We start from the raw sequence: 15799 nt of genomic DNA, 5'->3' as shown, positions 1-15799 counted from the left end.
GACTTTGACTAGGCACAGAATGCTGGGCCCAGGATAACTGAATGATACACTGGACAGAATTCTCAGAGCTCTTAGGCACGAATTGGCTAGGGCTATGGGAGTTGACCCTGTTTCTGCTTTTAGTCAGGATTTCTTACAGGTTTTTCATGGGACATGAACCCAGCTTTAAAGTTCTACCTTTCATCAATCTATTTGAAAGAAAGGAATTAATGCATATTGTAGTACAGCACACAGAGAGATAACACTTAGATATGTTTTCTGCTTTAATATTGCAGTGCGTAATTGCTAGACTGTGAGTTATTCTTCTGAAGAAACATACTATCTATATTATCGAACTTCCATATCTAAGTATATTTCCGGTGCTCTGTGACTTTCTTTTAATCGAATCATAAAAAGTTAAACCACAAGAGATAGGGACAGGAGTAGGCCATTCAGCTCCTTGAGCCTGCTTCACCATTTAGTAGGATCATGGCTGATCCTACATTCCTCATGTCCACTTTCCTGCCCTTTCCCCACAACCCTTGATTCCCTGACTGATCCAGTAGCTATCTATCTCAAGGACTCTGCCCCCACAGCTCTCTGTGGTAAGGATTTCCAACCCTCTGAGAGAAGAAATTCCTTTTCATCACAGGTTTAAATTGGCACTCCTATTCTGAGACTATGCCCTCTGATCCTAGACCCATGAGGGGAAACATCATGGTCCATAAGGTGAAATATCATCTCAGCATTTACCCTGTCAAGCCCCTTAAGAATTCTATATGTTTCAATGAGATCACCTCTTATTTCTCTAAATGCCAATGAATAGAATCCCAAATTGTTTAGTCTTTGCTCAAAAGACAATCCCTCCCTACCAGGGATCATCGTAGTGAAACTTCTTTGAACTGCTTCCAATGAAATGATGTCTATCCTTAAATAAGGGGACCAAAACTGCTCACAGTATTTCAGATGTGGTCACACCAGCACCTTGTACGGTAGCAGTAAGACTTCCCTACTCTTATACCCCAAACCTCTTGAAGTAAGAGCCATTAGCCTTCCTGATTGCCTGCTGTACCTGTGTGCAAGCTTTCTGTGCTTTGTGCACAAGGACCCCACAAGGTGGTTCATGTTTTGCCTGCAGACAGAGATGAAGGATTTCTTCTGTCAGAGTGTAGTGAACCTGTGAAATTCTTTGCCACAGAGGACTGTTCATTAATCTAGAAACAGAGAAGACTGGAGCAGGAATAGGGAGTTGACTCCTCGATCCTTTCAGTGTGATCATGGCTGATCATCAAGCTTAATAGTTAATTAAGTAATTCAAGGTTGCGATAGACAGATTTTTAATCAGTAAAAGAATCAAAGGATATGGGAAAGAGGTAGGAAAGTGGAGGATTTTCAGATCAAGTGCAACCTCATTGAGTGGTGCAGCAGACTTGACGGGCTGAATGGCCTACTTCTCCTCTGCGTATGGTTTGCTGGCTCATTTGCTGATCTTAAAAAAATGATTGGTGGAAGGGAGTGCGAAATCCTGCAGTTCTTCGACAATCACCTCCAGCTACTGGAACAAACTCACTCGGCTTTGGCAATCAACCTCTGATCATAACTCAAATGACCAGGCTGAATCAGTTACCAGCTTGTACGTCAACAGTGACCTCCATGGGCTCAGTCTTCGATCCTGGCAATGCATCTGGCTTGACCGAAGAGCCAGTATTGACTGAGGTCACCTTTGACACTGAGCCTCTGCTGAATCTGAATTAAAACTAAAATAAAAATAAAAAATAAAAATAAAAATGTTTTATTTAAGATCCTATTACTCACACATTTCTAACCATAAATCCATCTCAGTCTTCCATTAGCTTTGGTAGTGTGGTCCCAGTCTAATGTAGACTGTTCAGCATGGCTTTTCTTTTAGTTAAATACATTTGGACAAAGCACTGCTTCCAATTAAAAAAAATCAGAAATGCGCAACAGATCTGGCAACTCTGACGAAAGGTCATTGATCTGAAAGCCACATAATCCGCCTGACCTGTTAAGTATTCCCAGAATTTTCCATTTTTGTACAGAACACCTTGTGACTCTTACAGAGTTAATGAGTTTCAACATCCCTTGATAGTGTCAGGTTTCTTTGTGCTATCTGAAAACAGGTGGAACAGACCAAGCGATATTTGATGTAGGTGTTCAAAATTATAAGGATCTTTGGTTGGGATGAAGTTGTTCCCACTGACATGCACAAAGGATAGTTGGCAAGAGAAAAAGTTAGGAGAGATAAGGATTATATTTAATGCTGATTCAGAATGCACAGTTGGAGAGGATGATGGAAACAGGTGGAGTAGTAACTCTCAAAAGAAAATTGAATATGTACTTGAAGAGGAGCAACATGCAGAGCTATAATTAAAGAATAGAGGGATGAGACTAACTGGATAATCTTTCAAGAGCAGATGAGACACCATCGAATTGAATATCTTCCCTTTGTTGGTTTCATGAACTAAGAGAAGGAACAGGAACTGGTTGTGAGTTCTGTATTTGAGGATTTTATCTCCTTGTCTTGACACAGTGATGGCACTGAACAAGCCTCATGTACAGTGAGTGCATCAGTAAAATGGCTACAGTTATGGTAAAACAAAAACTTCCTGTCAAATATTAGATATGATGGGTTATCAAGGTGCCAAAGTGGGAATACTCTATACAGTTTTGTCCAACCTTTTCCCATTTTCCCTTCACTAATTGGCAAAGGTTGCCTGGCCAGATTTCTCCCAGCAGGCTACACATCACATAAGGCCAACAGACACCTTTCCCTGTTACACCATCTGCACATTGACAGTGTGTGGGATCTTGCAGTTTCATACTAGATCTAGTCAATCTCCCATGCCAGAGTGCCCCTAGTCCCTGCAGGAAAGTAGTCATGGCAACTGGATAAGTAGTGGAAGAAATTGCAAAGGATGTTGGTTCAAATATGTCAATGAAGACCAGTCCTGTTCATGGTCCTACACCTGGATGCAGCCTAACATAAACATTGTTACACAATACTGGGCAAACAGTGCAGCTCAGCAGCAGTCAACGTGGATGTACTTGCTCTAATCATCAGAACAACTGACCAGGAGTTCACCAATTATCCTGGTTAATATTTATCCCTCAATCAATATCAGCAGTATAACATATTATCCCATCATTATCAGATTGCTGTTCCTGGGGATGGTTTTGTGTAAATTGGCAACTACCTTTCCTATATTGCAACAGTGACTAGACTTCTAAAGTACTGATAGAATCAGAGAATAGTTACAGCACAGTAGGAGGCCATTCAGCCCACCATGCCCATACCAGGTCCCTTGTAGAGGTAATCAACTAGTTGCATTCTCCTGCCGTTTGTCTTTGTGTTCCAGTTGTCTTTTGAATGCATCACCACCCCCCCTCCCCCAACCTCAGACACAGCATTCTATATCCTAACTACTTTGTGTGTAACAATTGATTGATTGGTTTATGGATTGATTTATTGTTGTCACAGGCACCGAGGTACAGTGAAGTGTTGCTTTCCATGCTATACAGGCAGATCATGCCATACAAAGTGCATCAGGGTAGCAAAATAGAGTGTTAAGACTGCAGAGAGAGAGAATTAACATTTGAGAAGTCAGTTCAAATGTCTGATAACTGAGGGGAAGAAGCTGTTCTTGAATCTGTCCATACGTATATTCAAACTTTTATATCTTCTGCCCGTCGAAAGGGATTATAACTGGGGTGGGAGAGACCTTTGATTATGTTGGTTGCCTTGCCAAGGCTGTGGGAAGTGCAGGTGGAGTCAGTGGGTGGAAGGCTGATTTGTCTGATGGACTGGGCAGTGTTCATAACTCTGTAGTTTTTGCGGTATTGGGAAGAGCAGTTGACAAACCAGATGACACAAAGATAATTGGACGGACATTAGTGTTGAGGAGGTGGGGAAGTTGCAGAAGGTCTTGGACAGGCTAGGAGAGTGGGCAAAGAAGTGGAAGATAGAATACAATATTGAAAAGTGTAAGGTTATATACTTTGGCAGAAAGAACAAAGAGATAGACATTTTCCTAAATGGGGAATGGCCTCAGAAATCTGAAGCACAAACCGCCCCACCTCCTCAAAACTGCCTGTCCCTCCAGCTATCTTTGTGTCATCTGCAAACTTAGCAACAATTGCCCCCAGTTCTTTCTTCCAGATCATTAATGTATAATGTGAATGGTCTTACTAAACTAATAGTAACCTGTAGTAGACCTGAACATGTTTGGGGCATCTACAACACTATGTGGTATACAGAGTTTTCTCTGTGCCCTAATTAGAGCTGTCCTAGTTCAGGATTCTTCTAAGATTAACATGCAGGTTCAGTTGGCAGTTGGCAGTTCAGAAGGCAAATGCAATGTTAGCATTCATTTCAAGAGGTCTAGAATGCAAGAGCAGAGATGCACTGCTGAGACTGTTTCAGGCTGTGGTCACACTGTATTTGTATTATTGTGAGCAGTTTTGGACCCAGTATCAGAGGAAGGATGTGCTGACCTTGGAGGGAGTCCAGAGGAGGTTGAAGAATGATTCTTGTTGTATGAGGAACAGTTGAGGACTCTTGGTCTGTACTTGATGGAGTTTAGAAAGATGAGGGGGATGTCATTGAAACTGACAGAGTACTGAGGGGTCTGGATAGAGTGGACCTGGAGAAGATGTTTCCACTGGTAGAAGAGACTATATTCTGAAGGCACAGGCTTAGAGTGAAAGGACAACCCTTTACAACTGAGATAAGGAGGAATTTCTTCAGCTAGAGGGTGATGAATCAATGGAACTCATTGCCACAGACGGCTAAGAAGGCTAAGTCATTGAGTCACTATAATACAGAGCTAGATAGGTTCTTGATTAGTAAGGGGATCAAAGGTTACAGGAGGAAAGCAGGCATTGAGAAACATATCATCATAATTGAATGGTAGAGCAGACTTGATGAGCCTAATGACCTAAGTCTATGTTCCAGTTCCAGTGGAAGGTCCACAAAAGTTGGCTGAGATCCAGATATGGGGCTATGATTCAGGATTTTACCACAACTGGAGACCTTAACCTGGGTCCTTTGCATCACAGAAGACAGGAATTGTGGTGGGCAAAGGGATGGGAGATAGGAGGTGGAAGGAGGGTCAAGAAAGCTGGAAAGAGTCTGAATAGAGAAGGGTGGGTAGATTTCAAGCATTCAACATGAAGCACTCATTTAATCAATTGTCTGGATGGCTGGTTTGTAATGCAGCACACTGCTCACAGCATGGGTTCAATTCTTGCAATAGTTGAGGTTACCATGAAGGATTCTTCATCTTAACCTCACCCCCTTGCCTGAGGTGTAGTGGCTTTCTCTCTCTCTCTCTCTCTCTCTCTCTCTCCCAATGTAAAGGATGGTATTGTGATGACATTGTCAATTCTGTAATTTAATACTGAACATGTTTGTTTCATAAAGATTCGCGTTTATGGCATTTATCACATCTCAGAGCATCTGATATACTAAAAATTGCAAGCAAATTCAGTGGCTGTGTTAGAAACATGCAATAGTTTAGCTGTTGCCTCACCAGTCAAGGGAGAGGTTACTTACGATAACTTTCTGTGTTTGGAAATGTATCCAAAACAAATCACTGCTAATGTATGCATGTGATTTTGTGCCAATGTTCATGCTGTGGGGTCTAAGAAATGAATGCTTTCCTTGCGTGTTGTGATTTGATGTTTCTGGAGCAGTGATGACAATTGGGAATATTGATGAACTCTTCTAATTCTGCTTCAGTGTGAGTCTAAATCTCCTGTACACAGGCACAAAGACAAAGGGCATTGTTACTAAGTGACTGCATCACCGAAAGAAAGACTGATTTGGAGGTGCTGGTGTTGGACCGGGGTGTACAAAGTTAAAAATCACACAACACCAGGTTATAGTCCAACAGGTTTAACTGGAAGCACTAGCTTTCGGAGCGCCACTCCTTCATCAGGTGTTAAAGTGGCTCACCATCACCTTCTCAGGGGCTATTACGAATGTGTAATAAATACCATATCCTCTGATTTTAAGATTTTTTTAAAAAATTAGCTGGTTTTCCTTCTGTCATGCTATGGGGGAGTACCTTGTTTCCATTGGTCTCCTTCTTCTGGTGTTTGGCATACTGGTAATTCACTGGGACACCATAGGCGCAATCTCATGTCATGTGTCTAGACACCTCTGGGCTATCTCCTCATTGTGTTAACTTGAATGAGAGCCAAATGTGCCGCCTTGAAACAGTAAAGTAGTTCACATGAAAAGTTAATGGAGGCCCCCAAGGTTCTTTACATTTTCACTGTGGCTTTGTAATCATTATGCCAAATAAGATGCCAATGATTGGTGAATGAGGCTGTGTTGTCATGCCACTCTATTAAGAAGCCAGTTAATAATTAGAATAGGTTAAGCTGTTCCAAATGGGCACAGCATCATTCCTTTGGGTTGTGGACTGCATGTTGTGTGGCCACATTGATTTTATTTTGATAATATCACCCTTGAAAAGTTTAGACAGTCCAAGATTAGCTTTATTTCACAAAGCCCACATACTGCAAGCTAAACTTGACATTTATTGAACCTCCACTCCCCTATCATTGCTATTTGAGTATGGGCTTAAATGCAGAAATATAGCTTCAATTCTCAGCTGATTCACTCTTGTGTGGAAAACCTGTAAAAAATTATCAAATAATTTATGCTTCGGTGGCTGCTTTATGTGTCGAGACTAGCCTACTTCAAGAAGATGGTAATCTATTGCTGATTTCCAATCACTTGGTTTTAAATCTGTGCCTTTTTTCTGCTCCCCACCCTCTCTACTCCAACCCTTTCTTATCCCTTTGATCCAGACCCAAAGCCTCCAAAAGGCCCTGTGACTAATTCTTCGAACAGCAGCCTCCCATGGCCCGTGATCATCGGAATTCCTGCTGGTGCCATCTTCATCTTTGGCACCATCCTCCTCTGGCTTTGCCAGGCAAAGAAGAAGCCGTGCACCAGCCCAGCAGCAACCGTCCTTCACCGACAGCAGCAGCAGCAGCAGCAGAGGGACCGGGGCTGTGTACCGGACAAAGAGTGTATTACCCCCATCAACTACGAGGAGTACCTGGCCCAGCAGCAGCAGCAGCACCTCCTAGTGCCAGGGCCCCCACCGCCAGCCCCAAAAATGTACCCAAAGATCTACACTGACATCCACACCCACACACACTCCCATGTTGAAGGCAAGATTCACCAGCACCAGCACATCCACTACCAGTGTTAGCGATGGCATCTACAGCACTTCCCAATCTCCCAACAAGGGGCCTCGAAAGATCAAGCAACTTCCGTTTGTTAGCCTCCTCCTACCTATCCCCAATCACTCTCTCTCTCTGACATAGACACACGCACCCGCACACACATGCACACACATACACCAACACACAGCTACACATACAGACACACACACAGACTCCACATATATACAGATACCCACACAGACACCACAGACACACAGACATGCACACCCCTGACGCACAAAACCATTCACACAGCTACATACAAATACACTCGCACACCCATATGCAAACATGTACACATACACACATGCACATGCCCCCCCCCCCCCAACATCCACATACACAGCCCCACACACGCACGCACACATACTGCCAGTAAACTGAAAGTTGCCTGGCAAAAGACCTTGTTGCGAGGAATTTGGGAGGCAAGAGTGGAAAATGGAGCTAGCTCTGAAATTCCTATGAAATGAGAATGTACTTGGAAGCATGAGGGACGGAGGTTGCAGCGAGAATGTTTCAAGGTGATATTTTAGAAGCGATTCAGATCTTACTAATAGATTGACCCAAGGCAAATTTTCTTTTCACAAAACAAAACTGCAAAGACTGAATCATCTCACACTTCACAATCCCAATTGAAACACCTTTCGAAATGAAACTATCTTTTGGTGCACAGTCCATCTAATTGAATCATTGCCCCAGGTACTGAGCAATTACTTTGTTTCGATAAATTATATTAGAAAATGTAAACTACTTGAGGTATATTTGAATACTGTGAGAACTAGTTTGTCTATGCAGTTAAATTCACTTGACACAAAGATACCTTATCAACAACACCAAATAATATTTATATATTATATATATTTCAAAAATAATTACTATTACCTGGAAGTTGAACAGGGACAGTATATTATATTTCCAATCATACACATAATGAACCCAGTGCTTCAGAAAGGCTTCACCACTGGTTAGTGCCAAATCAAAGTTTAACTGTGTTTTAAATAAACTTGCTGTCTACATTAAGTTCCTGGCTGACTTGATATTCGGGATTGTATAGTCTATGCTACCACATAAACATCTACTGGACATTGGTGAAGACCTTTAAAAATGTACCCCACAAAATAAGTATGTCTTGCCACTGCCATTTCAAGGGAAAAGAACAGCAGGACAGTGCTTCGAATGTGAAACAATATGAACTGTCTTGGTGAAATATTTATTCACCTTTGAAGGAAAAGAGCAGGCTGCTGTATTTCACTGTCACCCACTGTAGAGACACTGGACAATTGAGTATATCAAGGAGGAAAATGAATCACAGTCCAGCAGCTAACCTCCTCCTAGTGGACTGACTTGTGCCTGCTCTTACTGGAGATCACACTCTTCTATTCTGTACAATCATGTTTCAATGATGTTTTAGCAAATAGGACCTCAGTAGTGCCTTGTGTGGATTAGAGAGATGCTAACCACAGATATAAGCCTTCTTTTGTTGTTGTAAAACTATATAGATTTTAAACAGAAAGTCATGTATATTTAATTTATTTTGTTAAGTGAGAAAAACTGTATCATATTTTCCTCTAAAAACAGGTGTTTCGATAAATATATTTGATCAAGGTGAAATTGAATTGTTGCAGAGTTTTTACACAGAAGCCCTACACAGAGTGCATTGACTTGTATCATTGATTGGTGGGTGCAGGGAGACAGTGTGAAATATTTTAATGTAAAGCCTTTTTAATTCAAAAACAACACATTTTTTGTATTCTTTATATCGACAATCCTGTATAGACTGCCCCATTGTTACCAGCAGCTTTTCACTTCAAATTTGTTCTGTTCTGAACACACTTGTATTGTTTTATAACACTTTCAAAAAGAGCTATTTTATTAGGAAGATGATGTAATGACATTATGGACTAATGCTGCACTCGTGAGGTAAATGATCTTAATATTATATTCCTGGAATATCACTTAAGCTGTTTCTTGCCTTTTTGTCTCTTAAAAGATATTTAAACAAATGAGCAACCACTCTAAATTGCAATGGGAAATTAATAGCAGTGTAACGTGAGCATGTGACTGACCAAGAATGACTAAAGAAGTTCCAGGTTAACAGCTTGCCTTAGTTGTCTATTTGTACCAGAAGGTTTTCAAGGGCTGTTGTTAAAGCACTTAATAGGAAAAGGTGCATTCAGTCCCAATTGCTATCGTGGGTAAAGTTCACTGAAACTTTCACCCTTGGGAGAAGCAGACATTACCCACTGACTACCTTTTGAAGACAGACCTGTGGTACATGAGCCATAAACATGGCAGAAATCTGGAGCTCATCACCATGTGGTTATTTCTGTCAACGATGGCAAGTTACAGACAAAAGGTAGTGAGTGAGACTCAAGCCAAGCCAAATCTAGCAATGCGAACAGGAAAAACACAACTACAGTGTCGAAGAATAGATGGAGCATGAGAAGTCCCATACACCATTTAAAATGGAAACAATAAAACCACCTCATTTCCTGCCTGCGCAGACTTGTCTGGTCATTTTGTCAATTGAAACATTTCCTTTGATCAAACCATACTAGACCTTAAAGAAAAAAAAACTTCCTTTATTCTAATCTGTTAAAATGGTTCAAGAATAATATTAAGGGACAGATAAAACAGATCTTTATTGATTAAAGAATAATGTTTCTTTCAGAAAGCAAATGGCCAGCAGTTTTAAATTGATTCCAGCAATTCTATTAATGAAAAAAAAATTATTCAGCAGTACAGATGTTCTGATCATTTGAAATGTAGACAAATTTACAGATTGTTCTCTCAGTCCCCACGGCAAAACAACTTTCATAAAAAAATGCATTCCCTTATATTCTGGAAAGTGGTTGTGTCAGTAAATTTAGTGGGTGGCACGGTGGCACAGTGGTTAGCACTGCTGCCTCACAGTGCTAGAGACCTGGGTTCAATTCCCGCCTCAGGCGACTGACTGTGTGGAGTTTGCACGTTCTCCCCGTGTCTGCGTGGGTTTCCTCCGGGTGCTCCGGTTTCCTCCCACAGTCCAAAGATGTGCAGGTCAGGTGAATTGGCCATGCTAAATTGCCTGTAGTGTTAGGTAAGGGGTACATGTAGGGGTATGGGTGGGTTGCGCTTCGGCGGGGTGGTGTGGACTTGTTGGGCCGAAGGGCCTGTTTCCACACTGTAAGTAATCTAATCTAAATTCTTGATCAAACTGTCTTCATAACTTAGTGTGTTGTTCATGGCTGTTTGGTTGAGTGGTGTCTGTTAGAATAATATATTCAACTAAAATGTATTTTAAAACAGTTTTATTGTCTCATTGGAAGATGGCTTTAAATTTGTTTAAATTCTCGAGGCAAAAGCACATTCAAATTCTTGGTGACAATGAGGTAACCTGAGAGGGAAATTAGCTTATAAGTAACTAGAAATGCAGCTTTTAAGTTCTGCATTCCATTCTTTAAATGCACGTCAATAATAAAGGGATTGTGTGTGCATGTCACAACTTAATACAGGCACAGGCAAAGTCATCTTGATTATGATATTGTGGCACACTTATTGTCTAATTGTTTGAGCACTAACACCTAACGTTATGCTCTAACCACCATATTCATTATCTTTTCTCAAACTGATTCTTTTGTCAAAACTAAACTTAAAATGATTCACTGGTAATGTTAAAGATGTTTTGAATGAAGGTAATTTTGGTTCAATTTTGGTAATTTTGAAAGAAAGTCGGATGTGTAACCTGGATTTGAAGAGCCTAAAGCCAAATTGTGAATTTTGCTTCTTCTGGATTTAGCCAGCTTTCTATGTACAGGCTTTGCAATTTAATTTTACAACAGTAATGTCATTGTTGCATAGTATTTGGAAGTCAATTATTTTGTATGGTATTATCACGTATATGTTTTTAATATGCAGCATGTACATAATGCGCCCTTAAAATATCCAACACAAATAGCAATTTGAGGATTAATTGTCCTCTCCTTGGCAGATCATAACACATTTAAGAAAAAGTTTCTAAGTAGAATTAATACATACCCATGTTTAACCTAATGCTCACTTATTATCAGTCGCTATTATAATGGTGATAGCCCATAGAATTACTGTCTTGTATTATGTAATTAAGTCTACTTTTACATGTAATGATATCACCTTGCAGAATTTATTTCTGGGATAATCTTTTTTTGGTTTTGTGAATGCCTGTTACCTTTTTCTTTGCTGTGGTATAAATTGCACTATCAGTGTCAACACAATCATGCGAGAAAATATACATTTTAAATTTTGTATTATTCTTGTAGATTTAAATGTAGTCTGGATTGATTCTTCAAGGGAGAAGACCCTTTGGAAATCCTGTGAGTTCGGTCTTCATTCTACAGAAATTGTGGTCATAGCTACAAATTGTCACCATAATTATGTTTTTTTAAAACTCTGAGCACAGTCTAAGCTCAAACCTGAAGAATTACCATTGAATGAATTTAAAAAAAAGAGTGAGAACCATGGAATCATTTTCCAACATCTTATTGTGAGGAAGTTGGAAATCAACGGGATGTTTACACTATTGAGATCACAGTTTCCTTTTCTCCCATTCCCTGCTCAATTTGCTCACTTTCTATTTCTCACCATCCCACCTTGTGCCAGCGCATTTCTCGCTGATATTCTGATGAGTTTTTTCTTCTCACCTTCTACCTGATCTGACAAGGAGTCTTGCTTCAATGAAGTCAGTGGTCTGCTGTCTACTTCCTATCTTGATTAATACAAAACACCAAGAGCTAACTTTATTTCTTTGTCCAGCTTAGAACTGTTAGAGTGACTGAAGGAAATATAAACTACTGCTGCAGCAATCCTCACTCCTACAGGCCGCGTGGTAAAGATGTCATTAATTGAATTATTTAGGTGATGGATTAGTCGGGAGTTTCCCCTCATGATAGCTAGCACTTATTCACGTGCAATTTTACCTGGTTGCCTCAGTGTCAGGGCAGGACCAGTAGTTTCGTATTTCAAACCAAATCCAGGTGTTTGTGAAGTCTTGCTGTATTCCCCACCTGTCCAGATGCAGTAAAGCTATCTCTGTCCAATAGCTATGCTGTCTGCACCCCAAGAATAGCCTGCACTGAATGTCTTCACAAGAGCTCAGTTTTTAAGGTCCCTCTTCTTTTCTAGCACTAAGTCCAAAAGCTTTAATAAAAGAATCCTTCCATTGTTCTATCTGGTTGACCATGATCATTTATATCAAATTTTAATGCCACTGAATACTTTGTTTTCTTCACTTTTTGGGTTTTGCTGGACTCCCTCCTGTCATTTTCAAACATTTAGCACCATGTCGTATTTTTAATGCCTCTTCATGGTGGTTTTCTCATCCTCCCCCTAATCATAAGAATGGTGATTACTACTTGAAAAGTCTTTTTGAGTGTAATGGCAATTGCTATGACCTGTCAACTTATCCATCACTTTGAAACCTCTGGTCTAAGTCACTATTTCTAATAGCTTGACGTTGACTACTGGTCCTGTTGCCTGTGTTATACGTTTATCACTGTTGGAACATATTAGAGAATATCTGCTAGAAAACCTTGGTAAGATTATATGACTCTCATCAATTTGTCATCTTTCAGCTTCTCACCAAATTTCTATCATTGGGTATTGAATTTTCTCTTGATCATTCAGTCTCTGCAACGATAAGCAGTCATTTAGAACACAGACCATTGAATGTTACAGTGCAGCACAGGTCCTTCGGCCCTCGATGTTCCGCCAACCTGTGAAATTAATCTGATGCCTATCTAACCTATACCATTCCATTATTATCCATATGCCTATCCAATAACCATTTTAATGCCCTTAAGTATGGCAAGTCTGCTACTGTTGCAGGCAGGCCGTTCTACGTTCCGACTTTTGAGTGAAGAAACCACCCCTGATATCTGACCCAGATCTATCACCCCTCAATTTAAAGCAATGTTCCCTCATGTTAGCCTTCACCATCTGAGGAAAAAGGCTCTCACTGTTCACCCTATCCAACCCTCTGACTATCTTATACGTCTCAATTAAGTCATCTGTCAACTTTTTTCTCTCCAACGAAAACAGCCTCAGTTCCTTCAGCCTTTCCTCATAAGACCTTCCTTCTTTGGCAAGCAACATCCTAGTAAATCTCCTCTGAACCCTTTCCAAAACTTCCACATCCTTCCTATAATGCGGTGACCAGAACTGTATGCAATACTCCAGGTGCAGCTTTGCCAGTGCCTTGTACAGCTGAAGCATGACCTTGTGGCCATTTAGAGAAATCACTGTGACAATCCAGGGCCTTCTCAGAGTCATGACTTCTCTAAATCTAATGGACTTATTATTTAACTCTTTCAATTCTTTTGATCTGAATTTTACTTTGCATTCATCAACTTAGTTCAGCTCATCATACCTCAGTGTTCACAACATTTTATTCAAATGGTTGAATTTCTATAGCATGAATGAAAATCAATCATTAAAATGAATGATCTCCACATATAGTGTCTTGACATGTTGACACTATAGTCAAGAAAGCACAATGCCTCTAATTGTTCAGGAGGCTGGAGAAATTCGGCATGTCCATAAAGATTCTTACCAATTTTTATAGACGCACCATAGAAGGCATCCTATCTGGATGCATCACATTTTAGTATGGCAACTGATCATCCCAAAACTGCATAAATGAGACAGAGTTTTGAACACAGCCCAGACCATCACACAAACCAGCCCCCCACCCATTGACTCCATCTGCACTTCCTGCTGCTTTGGGAAAGCAACCGATATAATCAAAGATCCCTCCCACCTCAGTTATACTCTCATCCACCCTCTTCCATTGGACAGAAGATATAAAAGTTTTGATACAAGTACAAACAGATTCAAAAACAGCACCTTCCTTGCTGATTTCAAACTTTTGAATGGATCTTTTAAATGTTAATGTTGATCTCTCTTTCTCTCTGCACCTTCTCGGCAGCTGTAACATTATATTCTGCACTCTGTTCTGTTACCCTGATGAACTTGTATAGTATGATCTGCCTGAGAAGCATGTAAGACAACAATTTACACTGTATCTTGCTACACATAACGATAATAAATCAAATCAAATCAAATCAAGACTTGACTGACGCTTTTTGCTAAGCTTTCTCCCTCATTGCTGAAAGAATTGCTATCCTTTTCCATGCCGGAGATGTTTTTTTCATGACCCTCAATGATCCATTCAATACTTGAGTTCTGCTTTCATCAGGGAATCCTTTTCCAACATGCTCCTTCCACCTGTGGACTGGGAACAGGAGAAAAGCTTGCCATGTGACAGATTATCTCACTTTCATTTCTAGACTCCCTAGTTCATCAAAATTACAACCCTTTGTGACCTTTTCAACATCAATCTCTTTCTTTCTGTCTTTGAAATTTGCTGTAAACCAATTCTTCCCTGCATCCTCACTGAGTTAAAGTCAAGGCAAAATCTGTCCACCCACCTCTAAAGCATGCGTGACCAGGACCTCAAAATTATATAATTTTCTATCATTTTTCCTTGTCACTTGTTATCTGCAGGCTTTAATTACCAATTCATAACATCCTGTAGTCATGGCTTCCTGAGGTATTATCTCTTTTCAATACTGGTGATGTCCTACATCAAAGCATCAAATCCCAATGTAGACACACAGAAAAAGAAACAAGGTCAATGTAATAATTGTGTAAATATTTTAGCAAAATCTTAATTTGTATAAAATGTTGTATTCTAGATTTAAATTTGTGATAGTAAAATTCACACATTTGCTTTCCTGAGAGATATGAATTGGAGCTTTGGTTAAAGTTTGGAAATATTAATACAATGATTAGAATTTGAGCTCTGCAGCTAAGGGCATAGCTTAGAGCTCACATGAAGCATACAGGAATAAGTTCCTGTCTCAAACGTTTAACAAGGGTTGATCAAGAGCTAATATAATGGACTGCAGCATCTCACAACAACGTTTTTGCTTTTACTTGATTTGATTTATTATTGTTACATGTACCTAAGTACAATGAAAAGTTTTATTTTTCATGCAGTACAGGCAGACCATTGCAAACAAAGGACATAAAGTTCATAGGGTATTTAGAGAGAGCATACAAGGTTACAATTACCTCTGTCAACAACATAAACAAACATTTGAAGATGCAAAATCTATGAGGAAACTGCTACTTGGTAACATACTATGGAATATATGATGATGCTCAGGTTGAAATTCCTAATAAGGTTAACTGAAGTAGTATGCATGAGTTCACTTAATGTCTTAATTGCTCATGGACCAATTCAGTTCTATAAACAAAAATGTAAATCCAAGGGTACAATGTTGTCAACTTAATTTCTTTCAGTTTATGAGGTAAAACTTGAAATGTCTGTAATACCCTGGGTCACTTAAGTAACTGTCTAGCTAATAGCTTTGTTCCATTGACTTTCAGTACATGAGTGTGTTCACTTGGTCACTGACCACGTTCTGCAGAAATGATATATTTACATGCTCATACATCTTTATATAGTTTACACCCGGTCTACATCCCCTCCCAAAGAAAAATAAACTCTTGCGACTTTGTGCTTCAACTGTCAGTTCACTCT

At 40.0% G+C, this 15799-nt stretch overlaps 1 protein-coding gene across 1 annotated transcript in view; it reads left to right on the top strand.

The window, feature by feature from the left end:
• Nucleotides 1–10027, top strand: part of LOC122558377 (fibroblast growth factor receptor-like 1) — a 301131-nt gene extending 291104 nt beyond the window's left edge. Inside the window, exon 6 of the mRNA XM_087991210.1 lies at nt 6817–10027. Coding sequence (XP_087847336.1) covers nt 6817–7226 — 410 coding nt within the window. The 3' untranslated portion in view covers nt 7227–10027. The remainder of the gene's footprint in view (nt 1–6816) is intronic.
• The last annotated feature ends 5772 nt before the right edge of the window (nt 10028–15799 follow it).

The sequence above is a fragment of the Chiloscyllium plagiosum genome, unplaced genomic scaffold (assembly GCF_037043375.1).
Source record: "Chiloscyllium plagiosum isolate Xiang-an unplaced genomic scaffold, Cpla_swu_hap1 HiC_scaffold_1, whole genome shotgun sequence".
Taxonomy (NCBI): domain Eukaryota; kingdom Metazoa; phylum Chordata; class Chondrichthyes; order Orectolobiformes; family Hemiscylliidae; genus Chiloscyllium; species Chiloscyllium plagiosum.
The sequence above is the reverse complement of the archived record's forward strand: the minus strand, read 5'-3'. Positions and strand labels throughout refer to the sequence as shown.